This window comes from Pongo abelii, chromosome 23, assembly GCF_028885655.2.
Source record: "Pongo abelii isolate AG06213 chromosome 23, NHGRI_mPonAbe1-v2.0_pri, whole genome shotgun sequence".
NCBI lineage: Eukaryota > Metazoa > Chordata > Mammalia > Primates > Hominidae > Pongo > Pongo abelii.
The window spans coordinates 37,047,282-37,073,309 of NC_085929.1; the positions used below are offsets into that span (position 1 = coordinate 37,047,282).

The 26,028-nt window shown below is 50.8% G+C and overlaps 1 protein-coding gene and 1 long non-coding RNA gene across 4 annotated transcripts in view; one reads left to right on the forward strand and one right to left on the reverse strand.

Moving 5' to 3' along the window:
- LOC134761167 (uncharacterized) overlaps positions 1-3,420 on the reverse strand; it is a 15,953-nt gene extending 12,533 nt beyond the window's left edge. The window contains exon 1 of the long non-coding RNA XR_010139453.1: positions 3,366-3,420. This is a non-coding gene — a long non-coding RNA (uncharacterized LOC134761167). The remainder of the gene's footprint in view (positions 1-3,365) is intronic.
- TCN2 (transcobalamin 2) lies at positions 3,052-24,017 on the forward strand. Of its 3 annotated transcripts, none has more exons than XM_063722665.1 (9): positions 3,052-3,173; positions 7,168-7,360; positions 9,160-9,329; positions 10,648-10,800; positions 11,609-11,781; positions 11,909-12,095; positions 13,580-13,745; positions 19,330-19,445; positions 22,840-24,017. In XM_063722665.1, exons 2-9 carry the CDS (start codon positions 7,227-7,229, stop codon positions 22,899-22,901), a joined length of 1,161 nt encoding a protein of 386 aa, XP_063578735.1. In that variant the 5' UTR covers positions 3,052-3,173; positions 7,168-7,226; the 3' UTR covers positions 22,902-24,017.
- Positions 24,018-26,028: the final 2,011 nt, after the last annotated feature.

Below are 26,028 nucleotides of genomic sequence, written 5' to 3' on the forward strand. Positions count from 1 at the left end.
ATCTACCCGCCTCGTCCTCCCAAAGTGCTGGGATTGCAGGTGTGAGCCACTGTACCCGGCCTTAAAATATGATTTTAATATATGTACACTTTTAATCACTAAAATATACATTTCATACAGGACCAGAGTTGTGTATTTGTTATATTCATTCTTCTCACGCCATCTTCATGCATACAATTTTATTTTTCTCTTTTGGGTTAATTCTTAGGCTAGTCCTTGCCAAGTCAGCCTGAAACCACCAGAAACAAACCCAGTTGTTGACTTATTCCACTGCGCGAAACCACCCAGCAGAGGAACTGCAGTGCTCTGCCTGAACAAAGGGAAAGGTTATTAAAGAATTGAGGGGAAGGGTGGAGTTAGGTGAAGTGTAAAGCAAGCAGTGTTTTGAGGCAAGCAGGCTCAAAGTATCACAGGGCTGTGTATGAAGGGTCAGCTTCAGGTCTGGACGGCAAAGTGGACCCAGAGTCTTGTTTCCTTGGAAACTACAAAGTTAAGAGAAATGTGGAATGCTGAGTCCAGAAACACCTTATCTAAGACTGCTCCTCTGTGTCAAAATGACATAGCTCTTCTAGGCAACAGTGGGATATTCTGTTCTTACTAATAGGATATCAAACAGCAAATTTCTGATTGCTTGTGATTTTAGGGACAAAAATATAAATATCAGTAAAAAAACTTGTAGTCACCCAAAGAAACATGGGTATTAGGACACTTTATAGCTGTAGCATGCATGGCTTTGATAGAAATGTTTCCTGTTGGCCAGGTGCACTGGCTCATGCCTGTAATCCCAATACTTTGGGAGGCTAAGGCAGGCAGATCACTTGAGGTCAGGAGTCCGAGACCAGCCTGGCCAACAGGGTGAAACCCCGTCTCTACTAAAAATACAAAAATTAGCTGGGGGTGGTGGTGCATGCCTGTGATCTCAGCAACTCAAGAGGTTGAGGCAGAAGAATCACTTGAACCCAGGAGGCGGAAGTTGCAGTGAGCCGAGATCATGCCATTGCACTCTAGCCTGGGCAACAAGAGTGAAACCCTGTCTGAGGAGGGAGACCCTGTCTTAAAAAAAAAAAAAAAGAAAGAAATGTTTCCTGTTGATGTTGCAGCTGGCTTTAGAGGTCCCTGTTATCCCAGTCTAGTGGGAGCACAGGCAGACTTTTACTTTCTCATTCCAAGCTAGTTTTCACCACAAATAGAAATCTTGATCTGGCCAGGTGCAGTGGTTCATGCCTGTCATCCCAGCTTTTTGGGAGGCTGAGACAGGAGGATCGCTTGAGCCCAGGAGTTCAAAAATAAAAAAAATAGAAATCCTGATCTAAATGATGTAATCATTTTGTTTTTCACATTCCCTGACCACATGACCTAAAATAGCACTACCCCTGACCAGTCACTCTATTTCTTTTTTAAATTTTACTTTATTTTTAGGACAGGGTCTCCTTCTGTCGCCAAGACTGGAGTACAGTGGTCTGATCTCAGCTCACTGCAACCTCAGCCTCCTGGGCTCAAGTGATCCTCCCACCTGTAGCCTCCCGAGTAGCTGAGACTTACAGGCACACACCACCATCCCTGGCGTTTGTTTTTTTTTGTTTTTTAGAATCAGGGTCTCACCATCTTGCCCAGACTGGTCTCAAACTTGGGGGCTCAAGCAATCCTGCCTTGGCTTCCCAAAGTGCTGGGGTTACAGGCATGAGCCACCAGTATTTCTAATACGTATGGGAAATGTGCTGTCCTCCTGTTCCTACTCCCCCACTCTCTAGCACTGAGTCCAGGTAGGTAGGCAGGTGGGTGTGTCTCTCCTTTACTTCGACACCCTCACAACCCTGGGGATCAGAAGACTCTCTGGAAGGATGCTGCTGCTTCTCACCAGAGGCTGACGATACGAAGGCTATTCTCCATGGCCACCTCCTCCAGGCTGCCCTCCTGGAAATAGCAGGAATCATAATCGTTGTTACTGGAAACAGGCAGAGGGTTGGGGGAGCCAAGGCAGTCTCACCCAGGACCAAGGTGCCTCCCTCCTTCCTCAGAACCTCCAGGGGTGCTCCTCCTAGTGGCCACATCCAGCCTTTCTGACTGGACAACCTATCATTTAAAATTTTCAAGTACTTCCGTAAACAGACACACGTTGCTGTATTTGTTTGTCAAGAGCTTGGTTTGTGATAAGTCAGGCTCAAAAACAGATTGTCTTAAAAGAGTGAACCTTGGCAATTTACCATAAAATAATTGCAATACAGATTGTGCATGAAAGTGATTGGAGATATTTTAAGGTCATAGTGTCTTCACAAATTGACCTGAAAGGGAACTGTTAGAATGACCTTGCCTAACCCTCTCATCTCACACAGGAAGAACTGTTTTAAACTCAGAGAGGTTAAGTGACCTGGCCAAAGTCACACAGCCACCACTAGTTAACTCGTATACATTGATTTTCCTGTGGGGCTGGGCAGATGAGGAATCTTTTGTTCTCTTTCCTGTTTGCAGAGATTTTTTTTGAGGTTACTTTCCGAGTTCTGGCAAGTACCCCTGCTTCCGGTAGTTTTGTGTCTCAATTGATTCAATCTCATTGTTTTTATTTTATTTTATTTTTGAGACAGGGTCTCACTTTGTCACCCAAGCTGGAGTGCAGTGGTGTAATCTTGGTTCACTGTAGCCTCCACCTGCTGGATTCAAGCGATTCTCCTGCCTCGGCCCCCCAAATAGCTGGGATTACAGGCGTCTGCCACCACGCCAGGCTAATTTTTGTTTTTTTGTGTGTTTTTTGTTTTTTTGTAGAGACAGTGCTTCCCCATGTTGCCCAGGCTGGTCTCCAACTCCTGGGCTCAAGTGATCTGCCCGCCTCAGCCTTTCAAAGTGTGCTAGGATTACAGGTGTGAGCCACTGTGCCCGGACTTAATCCCATTCTTTAACTTGTTTTGTTTTGTTCTCTCCAGGAGGCTCCCAGCTCTTTCGGATTGGTTGAGAAAACTGGCCTGGCTGGTCTGGGGCAAGCGGCACCCACACCCCCGCAACTGCCCAACTCCCCCACCCCCGCAATACCCTCCCCGCACAACCGAGGGAGGCGGTGCTGAAAAACAGCTGACTCCAGCATTGCTGCTCACGTGACCACTGCAGCTGCAGCTCCCGTTCCACTCCTTGTCCTGGGCTAGGTGGGCACTACCAGGGGCTCCTTCGGTAAGGAGTACCAGGTAGGCACCCGGTCCTGCCAATCCACCACTGGAACAGCTAGGGGGACAGCAGACAGGCACGGTCGGACAGACTTGGCAGATCAGACGTCAGGCCCCCTCTGCGCTGGTCCCGGGCTCTTTAAGCAGGAACGTGGATGGCCTCAAGATGTCTCACATGGTCCCACTCGCCCTCCTCCTCCCTTTGTTCCCTACCTCCAGGAGGGCTGCTCTGCCCTTCCTTCCTCTGTTCTTTGGCCTTATGTTCCCCGCCACCACAGACCTTCCCCCGCCCCACCCCGGAGGATTAATCAGTGACAGGAAGCTGCCTCTCTCAGAGCCGTGACCGGCTGTGGTCAGGAGAGCTTCAACAGGGCCAGCCCCAGGAGTCTTTCCCGATTCTTGCTCACTGCTCACCCACCTGCTGCTGCCATGAGGCACCTTGGGGCCTTGCTCTTCCTTCTGGGGGTCTTGGGGGCCCTCGCTGAGATCTGTGGTGAGTAACTCGCCTCTATCCTGTGCCTCTTTCCTCCTGGGTCCTTAGGAGGGTGGCTAGGGCATTGGATAAGGGAACTTACCTGCCCTTCTGAGCTCCCATAGCAGTTTGGGCTTAGCTGGACCTTAGCATTTAACATATCCTATTGCGATTGATTATATGTCTGACCCCTCACAAGACAAGATCTCTTCTGTTAATTCAGTCATTTGTTCACACATTCATTTAGCACATAGTTACTGAGCCTTTTCTGTGTCAGGCCTTTGGGGAACGTGCAAAGCATGAGACAAGTCTAATTCCTGCCATCCTAGAGCTTATGTTCTAGGGAAGGGGGATGGACAAAAGAAATCAATGGTTAGGTGCTCCCACCTGAAATCACAGCATTTTGGAAGGCTGAGGCGGGAGGATCGCTTGAGCTCAACACTTCGAGATGAGTCTGGGCAACATAGACCCCATCTCTACAAAAAAAAAAAAAATTAAAAATAGCTGGGCATGGGGAAGAATTTCTGAAGACCAAGAGGACACATGGGAGCTGAGGCTTGAAGGAAGAAAAGGAGCTGGCAGGAAAGGAGTGGGGGACACGCATTCTATGCAGCAGGAAGTGAGCCTTCGGAGGTCCTGCCTACTCTAGTTCTGTGCCCCAAGGGGTCTCTTGGAGCACACTGTCTCCTGGGACCTGTCTATGAGTCTGAGCTTAGAGGCTCAGGGCTGCTGCTTCAGACAGGAGGCAGAAGGCGGGCTTTGGGACTTTGGGCTGTCCATGCTGCTTTTCCCCTCCTCTGCACCTAGGATTAACGCTCAGCAATACATTTTCACCACCATGGTCTCTTGTGACCCTGTGGAAACCCTGACAGGTGGGTGCAGTCATGTCCAGGTGTCAAGTGAAGAAGTCGAGGGTTGGAGGGGCTGAGTGACCCACTCAGGGTGCTTCAGCTTTACCAGAGCTTTGCTGAACTTAGTTTTTAGAACTTGAAGTCTCATTTTCTTTTTTCGTTTTGTTTTTTGTTGAGAGATTCTCACTCTGTTGCCCAGGCTGGAGTGCAGTGGCACGATCTTGGCTCACTGCAACCTCTGCCTCGTGGGTTCAAGTGATTCCCCCACCTCAGCCTCCCAAGTAGCTGGGGACTACATGTGCATACCACCATGCTCGGCTAATTTTTGTATTTTTTTGTAGAGACAGGGTTTCACCATGTTGCCTGGCTGGTCTCAAACTCCTGGGCTCAAGTGAAACTCTTGCCTCGGCCTCCCAAATTGCTGGGATTACAGGCGTGAGCCACCGCACCCGGCCAGAACTCCAAGCCTCTCATCTGTGTTCCATAAATGCAATCAGACACCTCAGGTCTGGGCCCAGGAACCCCAGCTCTTTGTTCGTGTCTGGACAGTCCCCAGGGGAGTTCTGGGTTCAGCTAGCCAGAGCTTTCCCTCGTGGCTGATCTGGTCCTCAGCCTTGGACAGTTAGTCCATTAGCCTGACGCCACAGGAGCCCAATCCCTTGGGGTCTGGGGAATCTTGAACTGAGGTTTGGGGTGCAAATATCTGCGCTGAGTCATTTAATTGCACCCAGCCTCATTCCTTCATCTGTAAAATGGGCTAAGAATGCTCCCCTGCCTTCCTCCTTGGTGTAGTACAAGGAAGGATCCCATGACACCTGCTCTCCCAGTTTAAAGCTCTACATGTATGTTGTGAAATTGACAGGGATCGCTGCACAAACGCTAATGCAAAGTGGGCTCCTGTGCTTCCTTTTTCCTTTCTTTTTTTTTTTTTTTTTTTTTAATTTTTTTCTCGAGATGAGGTCTCACTATATTGCCCAGGGTTGGTTTCAAACTCCTAGGGTCATGTGATCCTCCCACCTGGGCCTCCCAAAGTGCTGGTATTACAGGCGTGAGCCACTCTGCCTGGCTCCTGTGCTTGTGAATGTCAACAGCAATCAGCCCTTAGCTGGCAGGGCTGGGTTGGTAGGGCGAGAGCTCACCCAAGGCTGCTTTTATTACCCTGGGTAAATCTGCCTGGCCTCTTCCTTCTAAGGAGGTTCCTCTGTGGTTGTCAGTCTCTCCCTTTACAGCTGGATCCTGATCTCTCAGTTTCTAACCCTGTGCTGACTCATCGTGCTGGCGGTGAGAGCCCAGGGTGAGGTCAGGGAACTCCCTTGCGTATTTCAAGAAAAGGGAAAAAGAGAGAGGTGAGGAGGGGCAGATGACCAGAGAGACACAGGCCGGGAGAGACTGAGACAGACCCAGAGAGCCTCAGAGACATTGAGGGAGAGAGATGGAGAAATGGAGATAGACACCAGAAAATGGTTCTGAGTGACAGAAAGGGAAAAAAGCAATCCCCTAGTCTCTCTCCATTAACATTTGGTGAGAAACCAGCCATGTGCTCTGGTCTGGGCCTGCACAGCAAAGGATTATGTATGGTATCATGCTGGTGGATGGTCACCTTATAGCAACAGGTATCTGGGGCTGTCGGGAAAACAGACACGAGGTTGTGGGACCCAAACCCACAGAGATGGAGCTGTGTTCTAGGAGCTCTGGTCCTCGCACCAGGAGGCGGCTGAGGCGTCTTGCGGCAGCTCCTTTTCTTAGTCCCCTGGGATATGGCACAGTGGAGGCCACCATCAGGCAGCTGGAGCCCAGCAGCAACTGGGAGGCACTAAACAGGGACCGAAAGTGCAAGGTGCCTCCGAGGCAAACTACTCTAAGCTACCCTGTGCTGAGCTCAAGTCCCTTGGAACCATCCCTATGGCTTCTGCTTCCAGGGTGTTTCAGTATTTTCGTTGCACAGCTTCGAATAAATGCCACAGCAACAGGTAAATGGCTGCAAACTGTGACTGTTTTCTAAGAGCTCATCTCACAATCTCAGGTCCTCTTCATTTAAACAGATGGCAGGAAAAGCGTTATTTTGAGATCTGCATGGAGAAAGTTCACCAGGCAGCCTCAATTCACCAGCTGGAAGTCTGCGTTGTTTGAAAATTTGATGTGTAACACGTTCTGCATGTGGGCTGATGTTTTTGTAAATGGGTAGCACACATTCAGCAGGGCACCAAAGAGCGGGGGCTTTGCAGTTAGGTCCATCCTTGGCTCTGCAGCCTTTGGGGTAAGACATGACACGACTTTGAACTTCTGTTTCCTCTTTTGTGCAAAGCAATGATGACAGTATCTACATCACAGGACTGGCATGAGGACCAAGTGACATTGGGCAAGGTGTCTGGGCACACCCTACAGCTTGGCATCCAGTCTCACTGTCACCGCTGATGGGCAGAGTGGTTGCCTGCCAGTAGCATCCTCTACCTTCAGCCCACCACCTCTCTCGCTGGCTCACTCCAACGGCTCTTTTGGGATATATGCTTCCCCCCTTTTCCCCTCCCACTGCCTTTCAGTATGGCTTCATTTCCCTCTGCAAGTTGGTGTGTGCTGGGTGGAGGTGGGGGTGAGGACATGTATTCCCTGGAGAAGGCCCTGGTAATGTCAAAGCACTTCTTTGCTGGTGGCCTGGCCCTGTGACCTCACTTGCACCATTTTCTTTCCTAAGAAATACCAGAGGTGGACAGCCATCTGATAGAGAAGTTGGGCCAGCACCTCTTACCTTGGATGGACCGGCTTTCCCTGGAGCACCTGAACCCCAGCATCTATGTGGGCCTGCGCCTCTCCAGCCTGCAGGCTGGGACCAAGGAAGAACTCTACCTGCACAGCCTCAAGCTTGGTTACCAGCAGTGCCTCCTAGGGTATTGCCACACTCTTCTTTTTCCATGTTTTGCTCCACATACTAAGAGACAGGAAACTTGGGTACTAGTTTGAGCCTGTCACCGTTTTGTGGGCAGACCTTAGGGAAATTTTCCCCATCTATAGAATGGAGGGCCTTTCTCCATCTATAGAATGAAGGGGTTGGTTGGATTAGATCAGAGATGCTAAATGCAGGGCTCCTCCTGCTACTACTGCCTGTCCTGTGCCGGAGGCAGACATCACTAATCCATGACTATACTCTTTCATGATGAGCCCAGAAGCAGCATCTGCCTCTATGCTCATTTACTGTGCCTGAGGCAGACATCACTAATCGATGACTACAGTCTTCTACATTGAGCCTAGAAGCAGCATCTGACTCTGTGTGCTCCCCTCCCATGCAGGAGGCAGACATCACTAATCCATGACCACACTCTTTCATACTGAGCCCAGAAGCAGCGTCTTTTTTTTTTTTTTTCTTTGCTGTTGCCCAGGCTAGAGTGCAGTGGCACAATCTTGGCTCACCCCAGCCTCCACCTCCTGGGTTCAAGTGATTCTTGTGCCTCAGCCACCTAAGTAGCTGGGATTACAGGCATGTGCCACCATGCCCAGCTAATTTTTGTATTTTTGGTAGAGAGAGGGTTTCACCTTGTTGGCCAGGCTGGTCTTGAACTCCTGACCTCAGCTGATCCGCCTGTCTTGGCTTCCCAAAGTGTTGGGATTATAGGCATGAGCCACTGCACCAATCCAAAAGCAGCATCTTTCTGTGTGCTCCCTTTTCAAGAGGCATTATAGAGAGGCCTGTTTTGGTGTTTGAATGAGAAGTGAAGAATCGGGCAGCCATGGAGCGCCTCTTCCTCAGACTCCCTCTTGAGAAGTGGATGCAGGGGTGGAGAGAAGAAAAGGCTAGGCATAGTGGCTCATACCTGTAATCCCAACATTTTGGGAGGCTGAGGCAGGAAGATTGCTTGAGCTCAGGAGTTCAAGACCGGCATAGGCAACATATTGAGACCACATCTCGGGGGAAAAAAAAAAAAAAGGAAACAAAAAAATTAGCCAGGTGTAGTGACTCATGCCTGTGGTCCCCGCTTCTCTGGAGGCTAAGGTGGGAGGATCTTTTGAAGCTGAGAAATCAAGGCTACAGTGAGCCATGATGGCACCACTGCACTCCATCCTGGGAGACAAAGTGAGACCCTATCTGAGTAAAAAAAAATAAAAATATGGCCAGGTGAGGTGGCTCACACCTGTAATCCCAGCACTTTGGGAGGCCAAGGTGGGTAGATCACCTGAGGTGAGGAGTTCGAAAGCAGTCTGGCCAACATGGTGAAACCCTGTCTGTACTAAAAATACAAAAAAATTAGCCAAAGGTGGTGGGCAACTGTAATCCCAGCTACTCGGGAGGCTGAGGCAGGAGAATCGCTTGAATTTGGGAGGCGGAGGTTGCAGTGAGCCGAGAACGTGCCACTGCACTCCAGCCTGGGCAACAAGAGCGAAACTCCGTCTCAAAGAAAATAAATAAATAAAGGAGGGGGCATGTGGGTGAAGTATGGACAAAACAGTGGGGCAGGCACAGATGATCTGGACACAGGAGCCCTTGGAGTTTATCCTTGAATCTAGTTCATCTTTATTAAATATTTGTGGTATACACCTCACAACAACATAGCCAACACACCTACTTTTGGAGCTTTTATCAAAGTTTCCCACTGTTAAGGTTTTTTCCACTTTGTGATGCTGGTGGGGTGGGTGCTCCAGGCAGGCTTATGGGGTGGCACTTTCTCACAGGCATTAACTGGCCTTGTCCTAGGTCTGCCTTCAGCGAGGATGATGGTGACTGCCAGAGCAAGCCTTCCATGGGCCAGCTGGCCCTCTACCTGCTCGCTCTCAGAGCCAACTGCGAGTTTGTCAGGGGCCACAAGGGGGACAAGCTGGTCTCACAGCTCAAGCGGTTCCTGGAGGATGAGAAGAGAGCCATCGGTGAGCAGACACCATCCGCTGGGGTTGGGGAGCAGCTGGGAGGGCTCATCAGGTGATATTCTCTAGTGAGAATCAGAACTTCGGGTTTTCTCCCCAGGCATCTTTCCCACCATCCATTCTGCTCATCTCACTGCCTATGTAGAGGCTGGAACCTGTCCCCATAGCCATCCTTGATCCAGCCTTTCCCGCGCTGCACACACTCTATTGACAAGTGTGTTCTGTGTTTTTTTTGTTTTTGTTTTTTTGAGATGGAGTTTTGCTGTTGTGGCCCAGGCTGGAGTACGATGGCGCAATCTCAGCTCACTGCAATCTCTGCCTCGTGGGTTCAAGCAATTCTCCTGCCTCAGCCACCTGAGTAGTTGGGATTACAGGCATGCGCCACCACACCCAGCTGATTTTGTATTTTTAGTAGACGTGGGGTTTCTCCATGTTGGTCAGGCTGGTCTCGAACTCCTGACCTCAGGTGATCCGCCTGCCTCAGCCTCCCAAAGTGCTGGGATTACAGGCATGAGCCACTGCACCCGGCCCATTGACAAGTCTTACATTGGCAAGCCACCAAGATTGACTTGATTATCCGCCTTCGGGACAACTGGACAGCCTGCTTATGATTTACGCCGTAGTCTGTCTCTGCTAGCTCTCCTGCCCTGACTTGACCTAGCATACAACAGCCAGAGCCAGCTTTTTCAATATAAACCTGATTTTGCTGGCACTGCTTAAACCCTGCAGGGGCCTCTCACTGCTACATGGCCCGGCTAGCCTGTCTACCCTTACCTTCTCCCCAGGCTCTGCTCATCCGTTCTCTGCCTCCCACACACACCTGCCCTCTGTGGGCTCTAGCCATACCGGCTGTCTCTCATCTCTCAACTCATAAGCCAGTTTCTTCATACAGGCTCCCTCCATCTGGACTGGCTTCCTTATATGCATCACTCCTGCTCTACCTTTGGCTCTACCTCTACCCATCCCCAGCCCTCTCCAGCATTACCTCCTTGCAGAATCCTGCCTTGACTTCCCAGCCACCCAAATATCACTACTTGGTCTGCATTCCCATTACCATTGCAGTCTCATGAGCAATTGCTATGGTTGAGGCCCGAACTGCGCAGCGCCCATCTGCCATGGATCTCCTGCCTCCTCTAAGCACAGTGCCAGACACACAGTGAGACCTCAGCACGTATGGGCTGAGGCAATGAAGGAATGAAGGATCCTATGACCCAAAGGAGTGTGTTGGAAAGTGCAGGCCAGGGGTCCCATGTGCTGGTGGGGCTGGCTGCTGGGTGGGGGCAGGGAGGCAACCCCTCGGTTTTTTTTTCCCCCCTCCCAGGGCATGATCACAAGGGCCACCCCCACACTAGCTACTACCAGTATGGCCTGGGTATTCTGGCCCTGTGTCTCCACCAGAAGCGGGTCCATGACAGCGTGGTGGACAAACTCCTGTATGCTTTGGAACCTTTCCACCAGGGCCACCACTCTGTGGGTGAGTAGGTCAGACCCTGTCAAGGCCAGGCTGGCACTTCCTCAGTCCCCAGGCCTGCACTGATGACCTCCATACCCTGGCCCCACACTCACCTTTCCTTGGGACCCCTCCGTATCAAGTCCTTTAGGGATGAATTGGTGAGGGCTCATGGGTGATGCTCCAGCTGTGAGCCAGCTTTGGAGCTGGTAGGTGGATCTTTTGAGGCCAGGAGTTCAAGACCAGCCCGGACAACATGGTGAAACCCCATCTCTACTAAAAATACAAAAATTAGCCAGGCATGGTGGCACATGCCTGTCGTCCCAGCTACTCGGGAGGCTGAGGCAGGAGAATCACTTGAACTTGGGAGGTGGAGGCTGCAGTGAGTGGAGATCGCATCACTGCCCTCCAGCCTGGGCAACAGAGTGAGTGAGACTCTGTCTCAAAAAATAAAAAATAAAATAAAACTCCCCTAGTGATTCCAATGTGCAGCCAAGTTTGGAAATAGGTGGTATGGGGTCAAGTCCTCTTGGGCCTCCCTCCTCCAGTTCTCCTCCTTAATATCTAGCCCTCAAGTTGCAGAGTGATCAGCCAAACCGGTTTGCCCAGAAATGAGCAGTTTCCTGGGACATAGGATTTTTCAGAGTCCAGACAAGGAAAGTCTTGGGCAGACCAGGTTGAGTTGGTGCCCCTAGCTGATCTGACCACGTTGCCCTTCTTCTCCAAGCCCTCCTGTGGTTGCCCATAGCTACAAGGGCCTGACCCTCAAGCCCCTGCCTGTCCTGGCCCCTTGGCTCTCCAGCTCATTGCATGTTCTGTTCCCCGCTTCAAGACACAGCAGCCATGGCAGGCTTGGCATTCACCTGTCTGAAGCGCTCAAACTTCAACCCTGGTCGGAGACAACGGATCACCATGGCCGTCAGGACAGTGCGAGAGAAGATCTTGAAGGCCCAGACCCCCGAGGGCCACTTTGGGAATGTCTATAGCACCCCATTGGCACTACAGGTGGGAAAGAGACCCTGGAGCCATGGCCACCCTGGGGAACAGTCAGGGGTGGAGTGGTCAGGGGCTGGAACACCCAGCCCCTCCCCGCTGGCTGACCACCTCTCTCTCTTCCCCACTCTATCGCCAGTTCCTCATGACTTCCCCCATGCCTGGGGCAGAGCTGGGAACAGCATGTCTCAAGGCCAGGGTTGCTTTGTTCGCCAGTCTGCAGGATGGAGCCTTCCAGAATGCTCTCATGATTTCCCAGCTGCTGCCCGTTCTGAACCACAAGACCTACATTGATCTGATCTTCCCAGACTGCCTGGCACCACGAGGTAGCCCAACCTTTTGTGGAAGCACAGCCCTTTACAATCTGCTGCGCACCTGTTGACGTCCTAGTGAGGGGAGGTTGCTTCATCCTGATTAGCTGAGTCAGCACAAGTTTGTGGGTGTGCATGGGACACAGCAGCCAAAATGTGGTCACAGCTTCTAGAAGCTCACAGTGTGGGGAGGAAGACACTAAATGGAGAACCCTGGGCATACCGCTTGTGTGATACCGAGTACAGAAATGTTTGAGTGGATGGATGGAGGGAGGGATGGAGGGAATTTTGGTTCACTCTAATACAACATGATAAGCCCCAGTAGCAGCATGATCCAGGCTTCCTCTGAGAGAGGGGCTGAGGAGGTGATTGGGATTTGCCAATTAAGGATGGAGAAGGCGGCCATGTGCAGTGGCTCATGCCTGTAATCCCAACACTTTAGGAGGCTGAGGCGAGTGGCTCACCTGAGGTCAGGAGTTCGAGACCAGCCTGGCTAACATGGCAAAACTCTATCAAAAATACAAAGAAGTAGCTGGGTGTGGTGGCGGGTGCCTGTAATCCCAGCTACTCAGGAGGCTGAGGCAAGAGAATCACTCGAACCTCAGAGGTGGAGGTTGCAGTGAGCTGAGATTGCACCACTGCACTCTAGTCTGGGTGACAGAGTGAGACTATGTCTCAAAAAAAAAAAAAGAAAAAAAAAATTGGAGAGGAAGGAAGCTGGACATGGTGGCTTGTGCTTGTAATCCTAGCACTCTGGGAAGCTGGGGCGGGTGGATTGCCTGAGCCCGAGAGTTTGAGACCAGCCTGGGCAACATGGTGAAACCCTGTCTCTACTAAAATACAAAAGATTAGCCAGGCATGGTGGTAGACGCCTATAATCCCAGCTACTAGGGAGGCTAAGGCACAAGAATCACTTGAACCTGGGAGACAGAGGTTGCAGTGAGCCGAGATTGCGCCATTGCACTCCAGCCTGGGCAACAGTGTGAGACTCTGTCTCCAAAAAAAACAAGAATGGATAGAGTGGAGCCAAGAAGAGGCAGCAAGAACAAAGACACAGAGGAGCACAGAGTGTGGGGGAATTGGGAGGAATTCCCAATTCTTGCAAAAGAGTGGGATCTGGAAGAATGAGTGGCAGTGGAAGGCAGATGAATGAAGAGGAGGTTGAGCCCATCAGGGGAACAGAGACACGTTGTGAACAAATGCATGTTCTAGGAACAGCCCTCTGGAGTGCTAGGTGCCGGAGAGGTGGGAGGAAGGATACTGGAAGCAGAGAAACCAGTGAGGGGCCTGATCTTGGGTGGTGGGGTGATGTGGGGAATGAGGGACAGGGGAGGCCGGGATGGAAGCCAGGTTTCAGCTGAGCCAGGTGGTGGTGGCATTGATGGAGATGAGGACATGGGGAAGGACAAAGTCCAGGTGTCTTTGAGGGAAGACAAGAAGACAAACATCCAGGCTCTCTGTCCTCACACCAGCTGCCCCTTCCTTTCTCCCCGGCACAGTCATGTTGGAACCAGCTGCTGAGACCATTCCTCAGGCCCAAGAGATCATCAGTGTCACACTGCAGGTGCTTAGCCTCTTGCCGCCGTACAGACAGTCCATCTCTGTTCTTGCCGGGTCCACCGTGGAAGATGTCCTGAAGAAGGCCCATGAGTTAGGAGGATTCACGTGAGATTCCCACCTCCCAGTCCTCACCCCACCCAACCTCACATGCCTGATACAGGGTCACAGAAGAGACGGGGGACAGAGGAGAGGGTTCTCTTGGGAGAGACACTGGCCCTGCTTCTGCTTCTACCTGCTCCGCTCCTTTCTTGCCCACGGTCTTATGGAAACGGAGCCATAGGCCAGCATTGTCATAGAGCAGGCTTTGGAAGCAGAGTCCCTCAGTTGGAATCCCAGTTCTAACCAGCTAGGTTCCACGTAGGCACCCACAATTCACCGAGGAGAACGGTTGTGCCCCCTCCCTGCAGGGCCAGTGTGAAGAGTCCAGGAGTTAGTACACATAGAGATAGTGGCATGTGCTTTTTATACGTGCGAGGTCCAGCACATAGCAAGCACTCAACACAGCGTTGCTTTCATCAGAGTAAGAACTGTTTTTTGTTTGTTTGTTTTTAAGAGACAGGGTCTCAGTCTATCACCCAGGCTGGAGTGTAATGGTGCAATCACGTCTCACTGCAGCCTCGAACTCTGGGGATGAAGCAACCCTACTGTCCTGCCTCAGCCTCCCAAATAGCTGAGACTAGAGGCACGTGCCACCCATCCCTGGCTAATTTTTTTTTTTTTTTTTTTTTTTTTTTGAGATAGGGTCTCTCTCTGTTGCCCAGGCAGGTCTCAAATTCCTGGCCTCAAACCATCCTCACACCTCAGGCTCAAAATATTGGGATTATAGGTGTGAGGCATCATGATCAGCCAAAATAATAACTTTTTTTTTTTTTTTTTTTTGAGACAGAGTCTCACTCTGTTACGCAGGCTCTGGAGGCCCAACTCGTGTTTGTGTATTTGTTTATTTTTATTTATTTATTTATTTCGAGACAGAGCCTCCCTCTGTCACCCAGGCTGGAGTGCAGTCGCGCAATCTCGGCTCACTGCAACCTCCGTCTCCTGGGTTCAAGTGATTCTCCTGCCTCAGCCTCCTGAGTAGCTGGGACTAGCGTGCCACCATGCCCAGCTAATTTTTGTATTTTTAGTAGAGACGGGGTTTTACTATGTTGGCCAGGCTGGTTTCTAACTCCTGAACTCAGGTGATCTGCCTGCCTCAGCCTCCCAAAATGCTTGGGATTATAGGCATGGGCCACCACGCCCGGCCATGTATTTATTTAGGCAAGGTCTCCCTCTGTTACCCAGGCTGAAGTGCAGTGGCACAGTCATAGCTCACCACAGCCTCAAATTATCCAAGTAGCAGGGACTACAGGTATGCACCACCACACCCATCTACTTTTTTTTGAGATAGAGACTCCCTCTGTCGTCCAGACTGGGTTGCAGTGGCACAATCTCAGCTCACTGCAGCATCTACCTCCCAGGTTCAAGCAATTCTCCTTCCTCAGCCTCCCGAGTAGCTGGTACTATGGGCATGCACCACCATACCTGGCTAATTTTTATATTTTGAGTAGAGATGGAATTTTCGCCATTTTGGCTAGGCTGGTCTTGAACTCTTGACCTCAAGTGATCTGTCTGCCTCAGCCTCCCAAAGTGTCGAGATTACAGGCATGAGCCACCGTGCCTGGCCCAGAATAAGAACTTTTATTTTATTTTATTTTATTTGAGACAGGGTCTTACTCTGTCACCCAGGCTAGAGTGCAGTGGCACAATCACAGCTCACTGCAGCCTCAACCTTCCGGGCTCAGATGATCCTCCCATCTTAGCCTCCCAGGTAGCTGGGAACTACGGGCATGCGCCACCACGCCTGGCAAATTTTTTATTTTTGGTAGAGATGGGATTCTCCATGTTGCCCAGACTGGTCTCAAACTCCTGGACCCAAGCGATCTACCCACCTTGGCCTCCGAAAGTGCTGAGATAACAGGCGTGAGCCACCGTGGCTGGCCAGAATAAGAACTTTTATTATGAAATAACTTTGGCTCAATCTGTTGTTAATTACCTCAAAGAGGTTGGACAATGTCCTTACACTTGCTTCTCACCCTGAGCTTAGAAATAACTTTGGCCCAATCTGTTATTAATTACCTCAAAGAGGTTGGACAATGTCCTTACACTTGCTTCTCACCCTGAGCTTAGAGCAGTCTGAGAATGAGCATGTCTGGACTGCTGTTTGACAGGTCCTGTCCATGATGAAATAAGATGAATGTAATTCTCATGTTATCAGTGGGGAGTCCAGCCCAGAGAAGTTGAATGCCTTCCACCAGGTCACGCACACCACAGACTTCACCCCTAGAATCATGGGCCTATTTCTGTCCCCAGTGGGCCCCAATTTCTGTCCCCAGTGGGATTTCCTGGAAAACAGCATCCTGCATCCAGGAAGGGCCCACAGTTTGCTCCTTCGGGTCCTCTAGGCCAGAGAATCTCAGACCAGAGATATGCAAAGACTCCTCTGAAGTACAAACATTCTCCCAGACCCCAGGTTAAGTTATTTCTTCTATAATATGACTTAGATGTGTACTGAAAGTTTACTAAATATAAAGTCTTTGACCAGAGCTGGTGGCTCCCTTTTGTAATTCCAGTGATTTGGGAGGCTGAGGCAGGAGGATCACTTGAGCCCAGGAGTTCAAGACCAGCCTGGGCAACATGAGACTGCCATCTCTACAAAAAAATTTTTTAATTAGCTGGGCATGATGGTGTACACCTGTAATCCTAGCTACCCGGAAGGCTGAGGTGGGAGGACTGCTTGAGCCCAGGAGTTGAAGGCTGCAGTGAGCTATGATGACGTCACTGTCCTGTAGCCTGGATGACAAGAAGACTCTGAATTAAAAAAAAAAAAAAAAATAAAGGGCTGAGTGTGATGGCTAACACCTGTAATCCTAGCACTTTGGGAGGCCAAGGTGGGCAGATTACTTGAGGCCAGGAGTTCAAAACCAGCCGGGCCAACATGGCGAAAGCCCGTCTCTACCACACACAAAAAAAGTCCTTTCTCTTTCTAGCTCTAGACAGCTATAAATCCCCAACAACTTTGTAAATTAAATAGAAAAGTATAAAAACCAGTACCATTCAAATAAGGATGCTCTGCGGAGGTGCTGGCCTGCGCCTTAGCACCTCCCTGTATTCGAGCTGCAGTGAAGCCTGGGCACTCCTGGCCTGGCTCAGCCACTTCATTCACTGTGAGGGCCACCGCCACCTCCATTCCCTTCCTGTGGCCTATGGCACATAGCGCAATGCTGCTGGGCACCAGCGCAGTCACTGATGGCCACGCATAGGCTGAGTGCCCTTAGGGGAGGGCTCAGACCCACAGACTGAGATTACCGAGAACCAGCTGGTATTCGTGTTTGAATATTGTCATCAAAATGAAAGACAATTAGAATTTAACATTTTTATTCAGAGCTTGGGGATTTCTGGGAAGACACTGTGGACTCCAGTCTGAGAAACGGTTCTCTTGTTAGTGTGCATGGATGCCTCAACTGGGTTCAGGCATGAAGACTATGTTTGAGGCCCCTGAATGCACAGCAGAGAAAGCTTAACTGCAGACACAGACAGACAGATGTGGAGAGAGGTAGCCCTGTGCAGCCACATGGCCCTGTAGAGTTAAGGAATGGGAAAAGGGCTACTCTGACATTCCTTAGAACAGTAGTTTCCCTTCGCTGAAGTCACCCCAAATAGGTTTTTTTTTTTTTTTTTTTTTGGAGACGGAGTTGCATTCTGTCGCCCAGGCTGGAGTGCAGTGGCACGATCTCGGCTCACTGCAACCTCCACCTCCTGGGTTCAAGCAATTCTCCTGCCTCAGCCTCCCGAGCAGCTGGGATTACAGGGGCCCACCATCACGCCTGGCTAGTTTTTGTATTTTTAGTAGAAATAGGGTTTCACCATGTGAGCCAGGCTGGTCTCAAGCTCCCGACCTCAGGTGATCCACCCACCTCCGCCTCCCAAAGTACTGGGATTACAGATGTGACCCACCGTGCCCAGCCTGTGTTTCTTAAAACCAAAAAAAAATCTCTCTCTCTCTCTGACTGCAACCATCAATAACTTAGGGCTGTATTACCCCAGAGGGCACTTTCTAGAAGATGCATCTGTTCACATCACTCGCCTGTTACCTCGATGGTCTCACCTCCTTTTCAGTCATTTGCATTCTCCCAGAACCCACTCATTTGTTGTTGTTGTTTGTTTGTTTGCTTTTGTTATTGAGAAGCAGTCTTGCTCTGTCACCCAGGCTGGAGTGCAGTGGTGTGATCTCAGGTCACTGCAACCTCCGCCTACTAGGTTTAAGTGATTCTCCTGCCTCAGCCTCCTGAATAGCTGGGATTACAGGCATGCACCACCATGCCCAGCCTAATTTTCATATTATTAGTAGAGATGGGGTTTCACCATGTTGTCCAGGCTGGTCACAAACTCCTGACCTCAAGTGATCCACCCGCCTTGGCCTCCCAAAGTGCTGGGATTACAGGCATGAGCCACTGTGCCTGGCCTGAGCCCGTTCTTTTGAAAGACTGTTCCCCCAAATTCTGTGCACTTGTGTACGTTTCTTCTCTCTGCCTCCTCTCGGGTCTGCCTCGCTCTCCTCCCTTCTTCTCTGGCAAATCCCACTCATCTCTTCAAGCCCTTCTTCCAGGGGAAGCCTTGATCATGCTGCTTCCTCCTGTGGGAGGGATGAAGGACCTGGCCCGCAGAGTTTATTTTGTTTTGTTTTGAGATGGAGTTTTTGCTCTTGTTGCCCAGGCTGGGGTACAATGGTGCGATCTAAGCTCACCGCAACCTCTACCTCCTGGGTTCAAGTGATTCTCCTGCCTCAGCCTCCCCAGTAGCTGGGATTACTGGCATGAACCACCAAACCTGGCTAATTTTGTATTTTTAGTAGAGATGGGGTTTCTTCATGCTGGTCAGGCTGGTTTCAAACTCCCAACCTCAGATGATCTGCCTGCCTCGGCCTCCCAAAATGCTGGGATTACAGGCTTGAGCCACTGTGCCTGGCCCAGGACCACAGAGTTTTAAGAGGCTTCCTGTGGCAGTGGCATCCAGACGGAGTGGAGAAACTCAAAAGTTGGAGGCCAGAAGCTCAGGAAAGGGGGAGTGTGAGTGAGGAGTCTCTTGGCTGCCAGGGCCAGAAATGGAACTCCAAGCCTCTCCACAACAGCGGGTGTAGAGCATGTAGAATCAGAGAGGAGGCTGAGCCATGCAGCCCCAAGAAGAGGGGAATGCCACTGAGCCACGGAGACCCAGTGCCACTGCCAGGTGTCTCTGCCTCCACTTCCCATCACCCTGCCTCTCTCTGCATGCAGGCTTCACCCTCTCTCATTGTACAGTGTACACATTCTAGGTGACACCAGCAGCTTCTGATTCTCATCCCCGATAACATCAGCCCCCCAGAGAGGGGGGACAACTGCTGAGCTGATGACATAATAGATGCCCCTTTCCTGGAAGCCATGGCCATGGTCAGCGTGGAGAGGAGGAAGCCCGAGCAGGCAGGATCGGGGGTCTGGAGGGGAAGGAGGTGGAAGTTGAGATCACAGACCTGTGGCCAGGTGGCCCAGGAAGGGTTTGACTAGTGTCAGCCCAAAGAGCTTGGAAGGGATTTTGTTGCTGTGGGTGAGCTCTGCCTCTCCCCTTAGGGACAACAGCCACCTCTTCTCTCCCCCTTTGCCTTTCCCTTTTGTAGATATGAAACACAGGCCTCTTTATCAGGCCCCTACTTGATCTCCGTGATGGGGAAAGCGGCCGGAGAAAGGGAGTTCTGGCAGCTCCTCCGAGACCCCAACACCCCCCTGTTGCAAGGTGAGTCATGGCCTGACACCCTGGATGTGTCCCCTACCCCAAGCTTACCCAGCCAAGAGGCTTCATCAACTCACCCCAGCTTTCCCTAGCACCCTCCTGGGCCACAGCTTTACAAAATCACTGATGCTCCAAGTTGGATATAATATATTGAACTGAAGTCTTAGAGTTTTTATGCAAGTTATTATGGAAATTCTAGGAAACCAGATAGATTACCCCCCCCAAAAAAAAAACTAGAAGAAAATTAAAATCACCTAGAATATACTACCTAGGAATAATGTCTTTTTTTTTATTTTGAGACGGAGTTTCGCTCTTGTTGCCCAGGCTGGAGTGCAGTGGTGCAATCTCAGCTCGCTGCAACTTCCGCCTCCTAGGTTCATGTGATTCTTCCACCTCAGCCTCCCTAGTAGCTGGGATTACAGGCACCTGCCACCATGCCCAGCTAATTTTTTTGTACTATTAGTAGAGACGGGGTTTCACCATGTTGGCCAGGCTGTTCTTGAACTCCTGACCTCAGGTGATCCCCACCAGCCTCGGCCTCCCAAAGTGCTGGGATTACAGGCGTGAGCCACCACGCCCAGCCAAAATAACATTTTTTTTTGTCTTTTGAGATAAGGTCTTGCTCTGTCACCCAGGCTAGAGTGCAGTGGCACAATCTCAGCTCACTGTAGCCTCAATCTTCCGGGCTCAAGTGATCCTCCCACCTCAGCTTTCTGAGTAGCTGGGGCTATAGGCACACACCACCATGCCCGGCTAATTTTTCTATTTGTGGTAGAGATGGGGGTTCACCATGTTGGTCAAGCTGGTCTCAAACTCCAGAGCCCAAGTGGTCTGCCTGCGTCTGCCTCCCAAAGTTCTGGGATCACAGGCATGAGCCACCGCGCCTGGCCAGAATTACTTAATTTTTCTTCTAGATACTTTAAAAAAATACGCCAGTAAGTTTTTCATAAAAAATGGAGCCATGCTATCCAGTGGAAATTTAATGTTGCCCACATGTATAATTTAAAAATTTCATATATATATACACACATATATATGAGATGGAGTCTTGCTCTGTTACCCAGGCTGGAATGCAATGGCAAGGTCTCAGCTCACTGCAGCCTCTGCCTCCTGAGCTCAAGCGATTCTCCTGCCTCAGCCTCCCAAGTAGCTGGGATTACAGGCGTGTGCCATCATGCCCAGCTAATTTTTGTATTTTTAGTAGAGACGGGGTTTCACCATGTTGGCCAGGCTGGTCTCAAACTCCTGACCTCAAGTGATCTGCCTGCCTCAGCCTCCCAAAGTGCTGGGATTACAGGTGTGAACCACCACGCCTGGCCTGCAAACAGACCCTTAAAGGTCATCTGTCCCTACTCTTGCTACTTGAGTTGCTTTTATACTCCACCCCTAAAGAACTTTTATGGGGCACTTACCATGTGTCAAGCATTGTGGCGAGTGCTTTAGAGAAGGTGGGACTTTCTAAGGGAGCCCACAAAAAAAATTCTTTTTTCTTGCCCTCATTCTGAATAAATTGAGGAATAAAAAATAGGAGCTACAGATGGAGACCCCAAGTCTGGCCAGTTCTATTACTGATAAAGACAGGAAGGTGAGAGCTAGGTGGACCCAGCCAGGAAGCAGACCTGGGCAGTTGTAGCCTCTACCTCCTACCCCCTCTGCCCTTGAGTCTAGCAGGAAGCCCGCTCCCAGGAGAAAAATAAGAGCCCAGGCTACACATGCCTACTTTATTCTTCCCAAATCAAGCAGTTGCATAAATCACTCCTCTATCTTCTTGGGGTGGAAAGTGGATGGGAGTTATAATTTGAGTTCCCTTTTGTCTTAGTCCATTGAAGCTGCTATTACAAAATACCATCAACTGGGTGGCTTATAAACAGTAGAAATGAGGCCGGGTGTAGTGGCTCATGCCTATAATTCCAGCACTTTGGGAGGCCAAGGCAGGTGGATCACCTGAGATCAGGAGTTCCAAGACCAGCCTGACCAACATGGTGAAACCCTGTCTCTACTAAAAATACAAAAATTAGCTGGGGGTGGTGGCGGGCACCTGTAATCCCGGCTACTCAGGAGGCTGAGGCAGGAGAATTGCTTGAACCCAGGAGGCGGAGGTTGCAGTGAGCTGAGATCACGCCATTGCATTTCAGCCTGGGCAACAAGAGTGAAACTCCATCTCAAAATAAAATAACAGAAATGTATTTCTTACAGTTCTGGAGGTTGGGAAGTCCAAGCTCAGGACACTGACAGATTCAGTGTCTGATGAGGGCCCACTTTCTGGTGGTACCTGCTGGCTGTGTTCTCACATGATGGAAGGGACAAGGCATCTCTGGGGCCTCGTTTTTTAATTTTTTTAAAAAATATTTTCCTGGCCCTTGCCTGCTGAAGGAACCTCTTTTATAATGGTACTTAAAAAAAAATTTTTTTTTGAGATGGGGGTCTCACTCTGTCACCCAGGCTGAGTGCAGTATCACGATCTCAGCTCACTGCAACCTCTGCCTCCCAGGCTTAAGCGATCCTCCCACCTCAGCCTCCTGAGTAGGTGTGACCATAGGCCCATGCCAGAAAGCCCAGCTAATTTTTTGTATTTTTGGTAGAAATGTGGTTTCACCATGTTGCTTAGGCTGGTCTCGAACTCCTGAGCTCTAGTGATCTGCCTGCCTTGGCCTCCCAAAGTGCTGGGATTCTCGGTATGAGCCACCCTGCTCGGCCTATAATGGCACTTTCCTATCCCATTCATGAGGCTCTACCCTCATGACCTAATCATCTCCCAAAGGCCCTAAGGCCTCCTGATACCATCACCTTTGGGGTTAGGTTTTAACATATAAACTTTGCGGGGAGGGGGACACAGACATTTTGGACCATAGCACCTCCATTGAAAGGAAACATTTCTGACACCTGGCTCTCTCAAAGGGCCATTTCAGTTCCCCTGCAGGCTGCATTCCCACATCACCAACAAGAGCACCGACACTCACTCAGATTAAATATCTCGTCCAGTCACAGCAGTAATGAATGACAGAGCTGGGGCTTGAATCCAGGCATCCTCCTAGAGCCTGGATTCTCTGTAGTGAGTGAAGGGTGACTCCTGGGAGACTTCATGCATGGTCCTGGTTCTCTCCCCAGACTGCACTGTGCAAGTTTCTCTTCCTGATGGCCCCTAGGGTATTACAAAGACAGTGGCCCTGCCTGTCAGGTGTTTTTATTACCAGATGAGCTCATGGCCTCAGGAACCCTGTAGGAAGCTGAGTTCAGAGTCTTTGAGCAGGCTTTAGGGAGGTTCCAGCTTCCCAGCACCAAGCCCCAGGTGGATTCTTACAGACCCTAGCCTCAGGGTGGGGGGGTCTGGAAGATGAGGTTGTGGGGTGCGATATTCTGCCCAGTTCACCCCGCCTTGTTCAATCTGTTTCTGCAGGTATTGCTGACTACAGACCCAAGGATGGAGAAACCATTGAGCTGAGGCTGGTTAGCTGGTAGTCCCTGAGCTCCCTCATCCCAGCAGCCTCGCACACTCCCTAAGGCTTCTACCCTCCCTCCTGATGTTCCTGGAACAGGAACTCGCCTGACCGTGCTGCCACCTCCTGTGCACTTGGAGTAATGCCCCCTGGGATCACCCCAGCCACAACCCCTTCGAGGGCCCTATACCATGGTCCACCCTGGAGCAGAGAGCCAAGCATCCTCCCTGGGAAGTCTTTCTGGCCAGGTCTGGCCAGCCTGGCCCTGCAGGTCTCCCATGAAGGCCACCCCATGGTCTGATGGGCATGAAGCATCTCGGACTCCTTGGCAAAAGGAAAAGGAGGCCGCAGGTGTTGTGAGGACCACTTGTTCTGTGGTTGGAGTCCTGCCAGAAGGCCGCCTCAGCCCAGAGGCTATGGCCCTGACCCCAGCTCTCCACTCCGCTGTTAAGAGTGGCAGCTCTGAGCTGGTTGTGGCACAGTAGCTGGGGAGACCTCAGCAGGGCTGCTCAGTGCCTGCCTCTGACAAAATTAAAGCATTGATAGCCTGTGGACCTGCTGCAGTGGCCTGGTGCCTCATACTCCTCAGGTGCAGGGGCAGGGACAAGCAAAGGGGGAAGTAACCCCATTGGGGAGGAGTGGAGGGTGCCTGAGCTGCCATTTGGGCATTGGGGGAGTGATAGGAATGCCAGCAGTGATGACATTGACTACTGACTGAGCACCCACTACTATTGACTGAGCACTCGCTTGCTAGATACTATCTTGAACAACTCTGTGAGGTGGTTGATATTTTCATTTTTATTTGTGCTTTACAAACCAGGAAACTGGGAGGCCGGGCATGGTGGCTCACACCTGTAATCCCAGCACTTCAGGAGGCCGAGGCAGGTGGATCACAAGGTCAGGAGTTTGAGATCAGCCTGGCCAACATGGTGAAACCCCATTTTTACTAAAAATACAAAAAATTAGCCAGGCATGGTGTTGCATGCATGTAATCCCAGCTACTGGAGAAGCTGAGGCAGGAGAATTGCTTGAACCCTGGAAGCAGAGGTTGCAGTGAGCCGAGATCATGCCTCATTGCACTCCAGCTTGGGCAAGAAGAGTGAAATTCTTGTCTCAAAAAAAAAAAAAAGAAAGAAAATCAGGGAACTGGTGCTCAGAAAGGAAAAGTGACTCACCAAGGTCACAAACTAGGCAGTGATGCTGTGGGAACCTGGCTCAGGGGACACACAGACCTGGCCTGGGGCAGCCTTGCAGCTCCTCCACTAAAATACTGAAAAAGGGGCTTCGATGATCATTACAATCGTATGGCAGAGCCCCAACTCAACTAGAGCCCTGGGACCCTGAAGTTAGGGTCTCCCTGCTTTTCCCCAAGGCACCATTAGGGCATCACCCCAGGCCTCGGCAGCCACAACGTGGGGATCCTGCCTCATTGGTCGGGGGCTTAGGGGCTGTGGGCTGCCCTCTTGAAGGTGGGGTTCAGCCCAGGCAGGCACCCCCTATGCTGCACCCCACCAAGGTTAGGAAGAGGTCCTGTCCTCAGTGGGGCCCTCTGATGAACAGCCCATCAGGTCTGCGTCCACGTGCCTTGGAAGAGATGGTGACATACTCAAAAGTCCTTGAAGCCGCATATCAAACCACCTAGAGCACCATCTTCAAATATTTAGGGTCTGGAAGATACAAGAAGTAGGCAATTTAAAACGTTTCTTTATATTGGGCCAGGCGCAGTGGCTCACGTCTGTAATCCCAGCACTTTGGGAGGACGAGGACCACCTGAGGTCAGGAGTTCTAGATCAGCCTGGCCAACATGGTGAAACCACATCTCTACTAAAAATAAAATTAGCTCAGATGTGGTGTGCACCTGTAATCCCAGCTATTCAGGAGGCTGAGGCACAAGAACTGCTTGAGTCAATATTGCGCCACTGCACTCCAGCCTGGGCAACAGAGTGAGACTCCATCTCAAAAAACAACAAAAAACTCATTCTTTTATATTGAAATAAACTTAGGTGTACCAGGAAGCCAAATGCAAAATCCGTCCCATTTTTAAGGTGAAATGTCTATGGCCAGAACCCCAAACCTCTGCTTGTTCACTTGCCTGTCCTTAATCATGGTGAGGGAGGATTCAGGACTTGTCCAATGACTGACTCCCCCTTAACAGCCCTGAAACAGGCGCAGAGATTCAGAGGCCAGCAGCTTGCCTTAGGTCGCACAGCCTGTGGGTGGCAGAGCTGAGATTCCCCCACCTTGGACCCCAGTGCCGACACTTGCCGTTGTACCATGCCACCTCCCTGCCCCCTGAGACCGGGCCTGAGGAAGCCACAGGCCCCTCCCATTTTGGGGAGACTGGTTGTGGCAGGTCTCAGGCCAGGCTAGAGAGAAAGTGAAGGGGAACTACAGGGGATCCCTCTGCACTGGGCTTTGAGGGGCCCATTAGCTGGGTTTGATCCTCCCTCCAGGAGGGACTGTTGGGGTGTGTTTGGCCCTGAGGAGCAGGAAGCTGCTGAATCCTGCTCAAATGAAAGGATATTTGCTAAGCCAGGCACAGTGGCTCACGCCTGTAATCCCAACACTTTGGGAGGCAGAGGCGGGCGGATCACTTGAGGTCAGGAGTTCGAGATCAGCCTGCCCAACATGGTGAAACCCTGTCTCCACTAAAAATACAAAAATTGGGTGTGGTGGCAGGTGCTTGTAATCCCAGCTACTGAGGAGTCTGAGGCAGGAGGATCACTTGAACCCAGGAGGTGGAGGTTGCCATGAGCCGAGATTGCACCACTGCACTCCAGCCTGGGCAACACAGCGAGACTCTCTCTCAAAAAAAAAAAAAAAAAGATACTTGCTGAAGAGACCCAGCCTGCCAAACTCAGGGGCAGCCAAGGGAGGTAGTGAAATGGAAGTTGGAGCTCAGAGCTCGCTCCCTCCACTGCCCTCAGATCTTCTCTGCCTCTTCCCCATCAGTCAGCTGCTTCTGGGCATGGTCTTGGCAGAGACTTGGCCTCCTTCCAGTTCAAGCTCCCTCTTACTTTCTCAGATTGTGTCCCACGCCACTGAGTCTCTGGGACATTGGGTCAGATGTCTAGTCTGGCACAATTGGCAGGAATCCTGAGAAACAGTGTGGGTGAGGGGACAGTCATGTTGGATGCATGGCCTGGTAA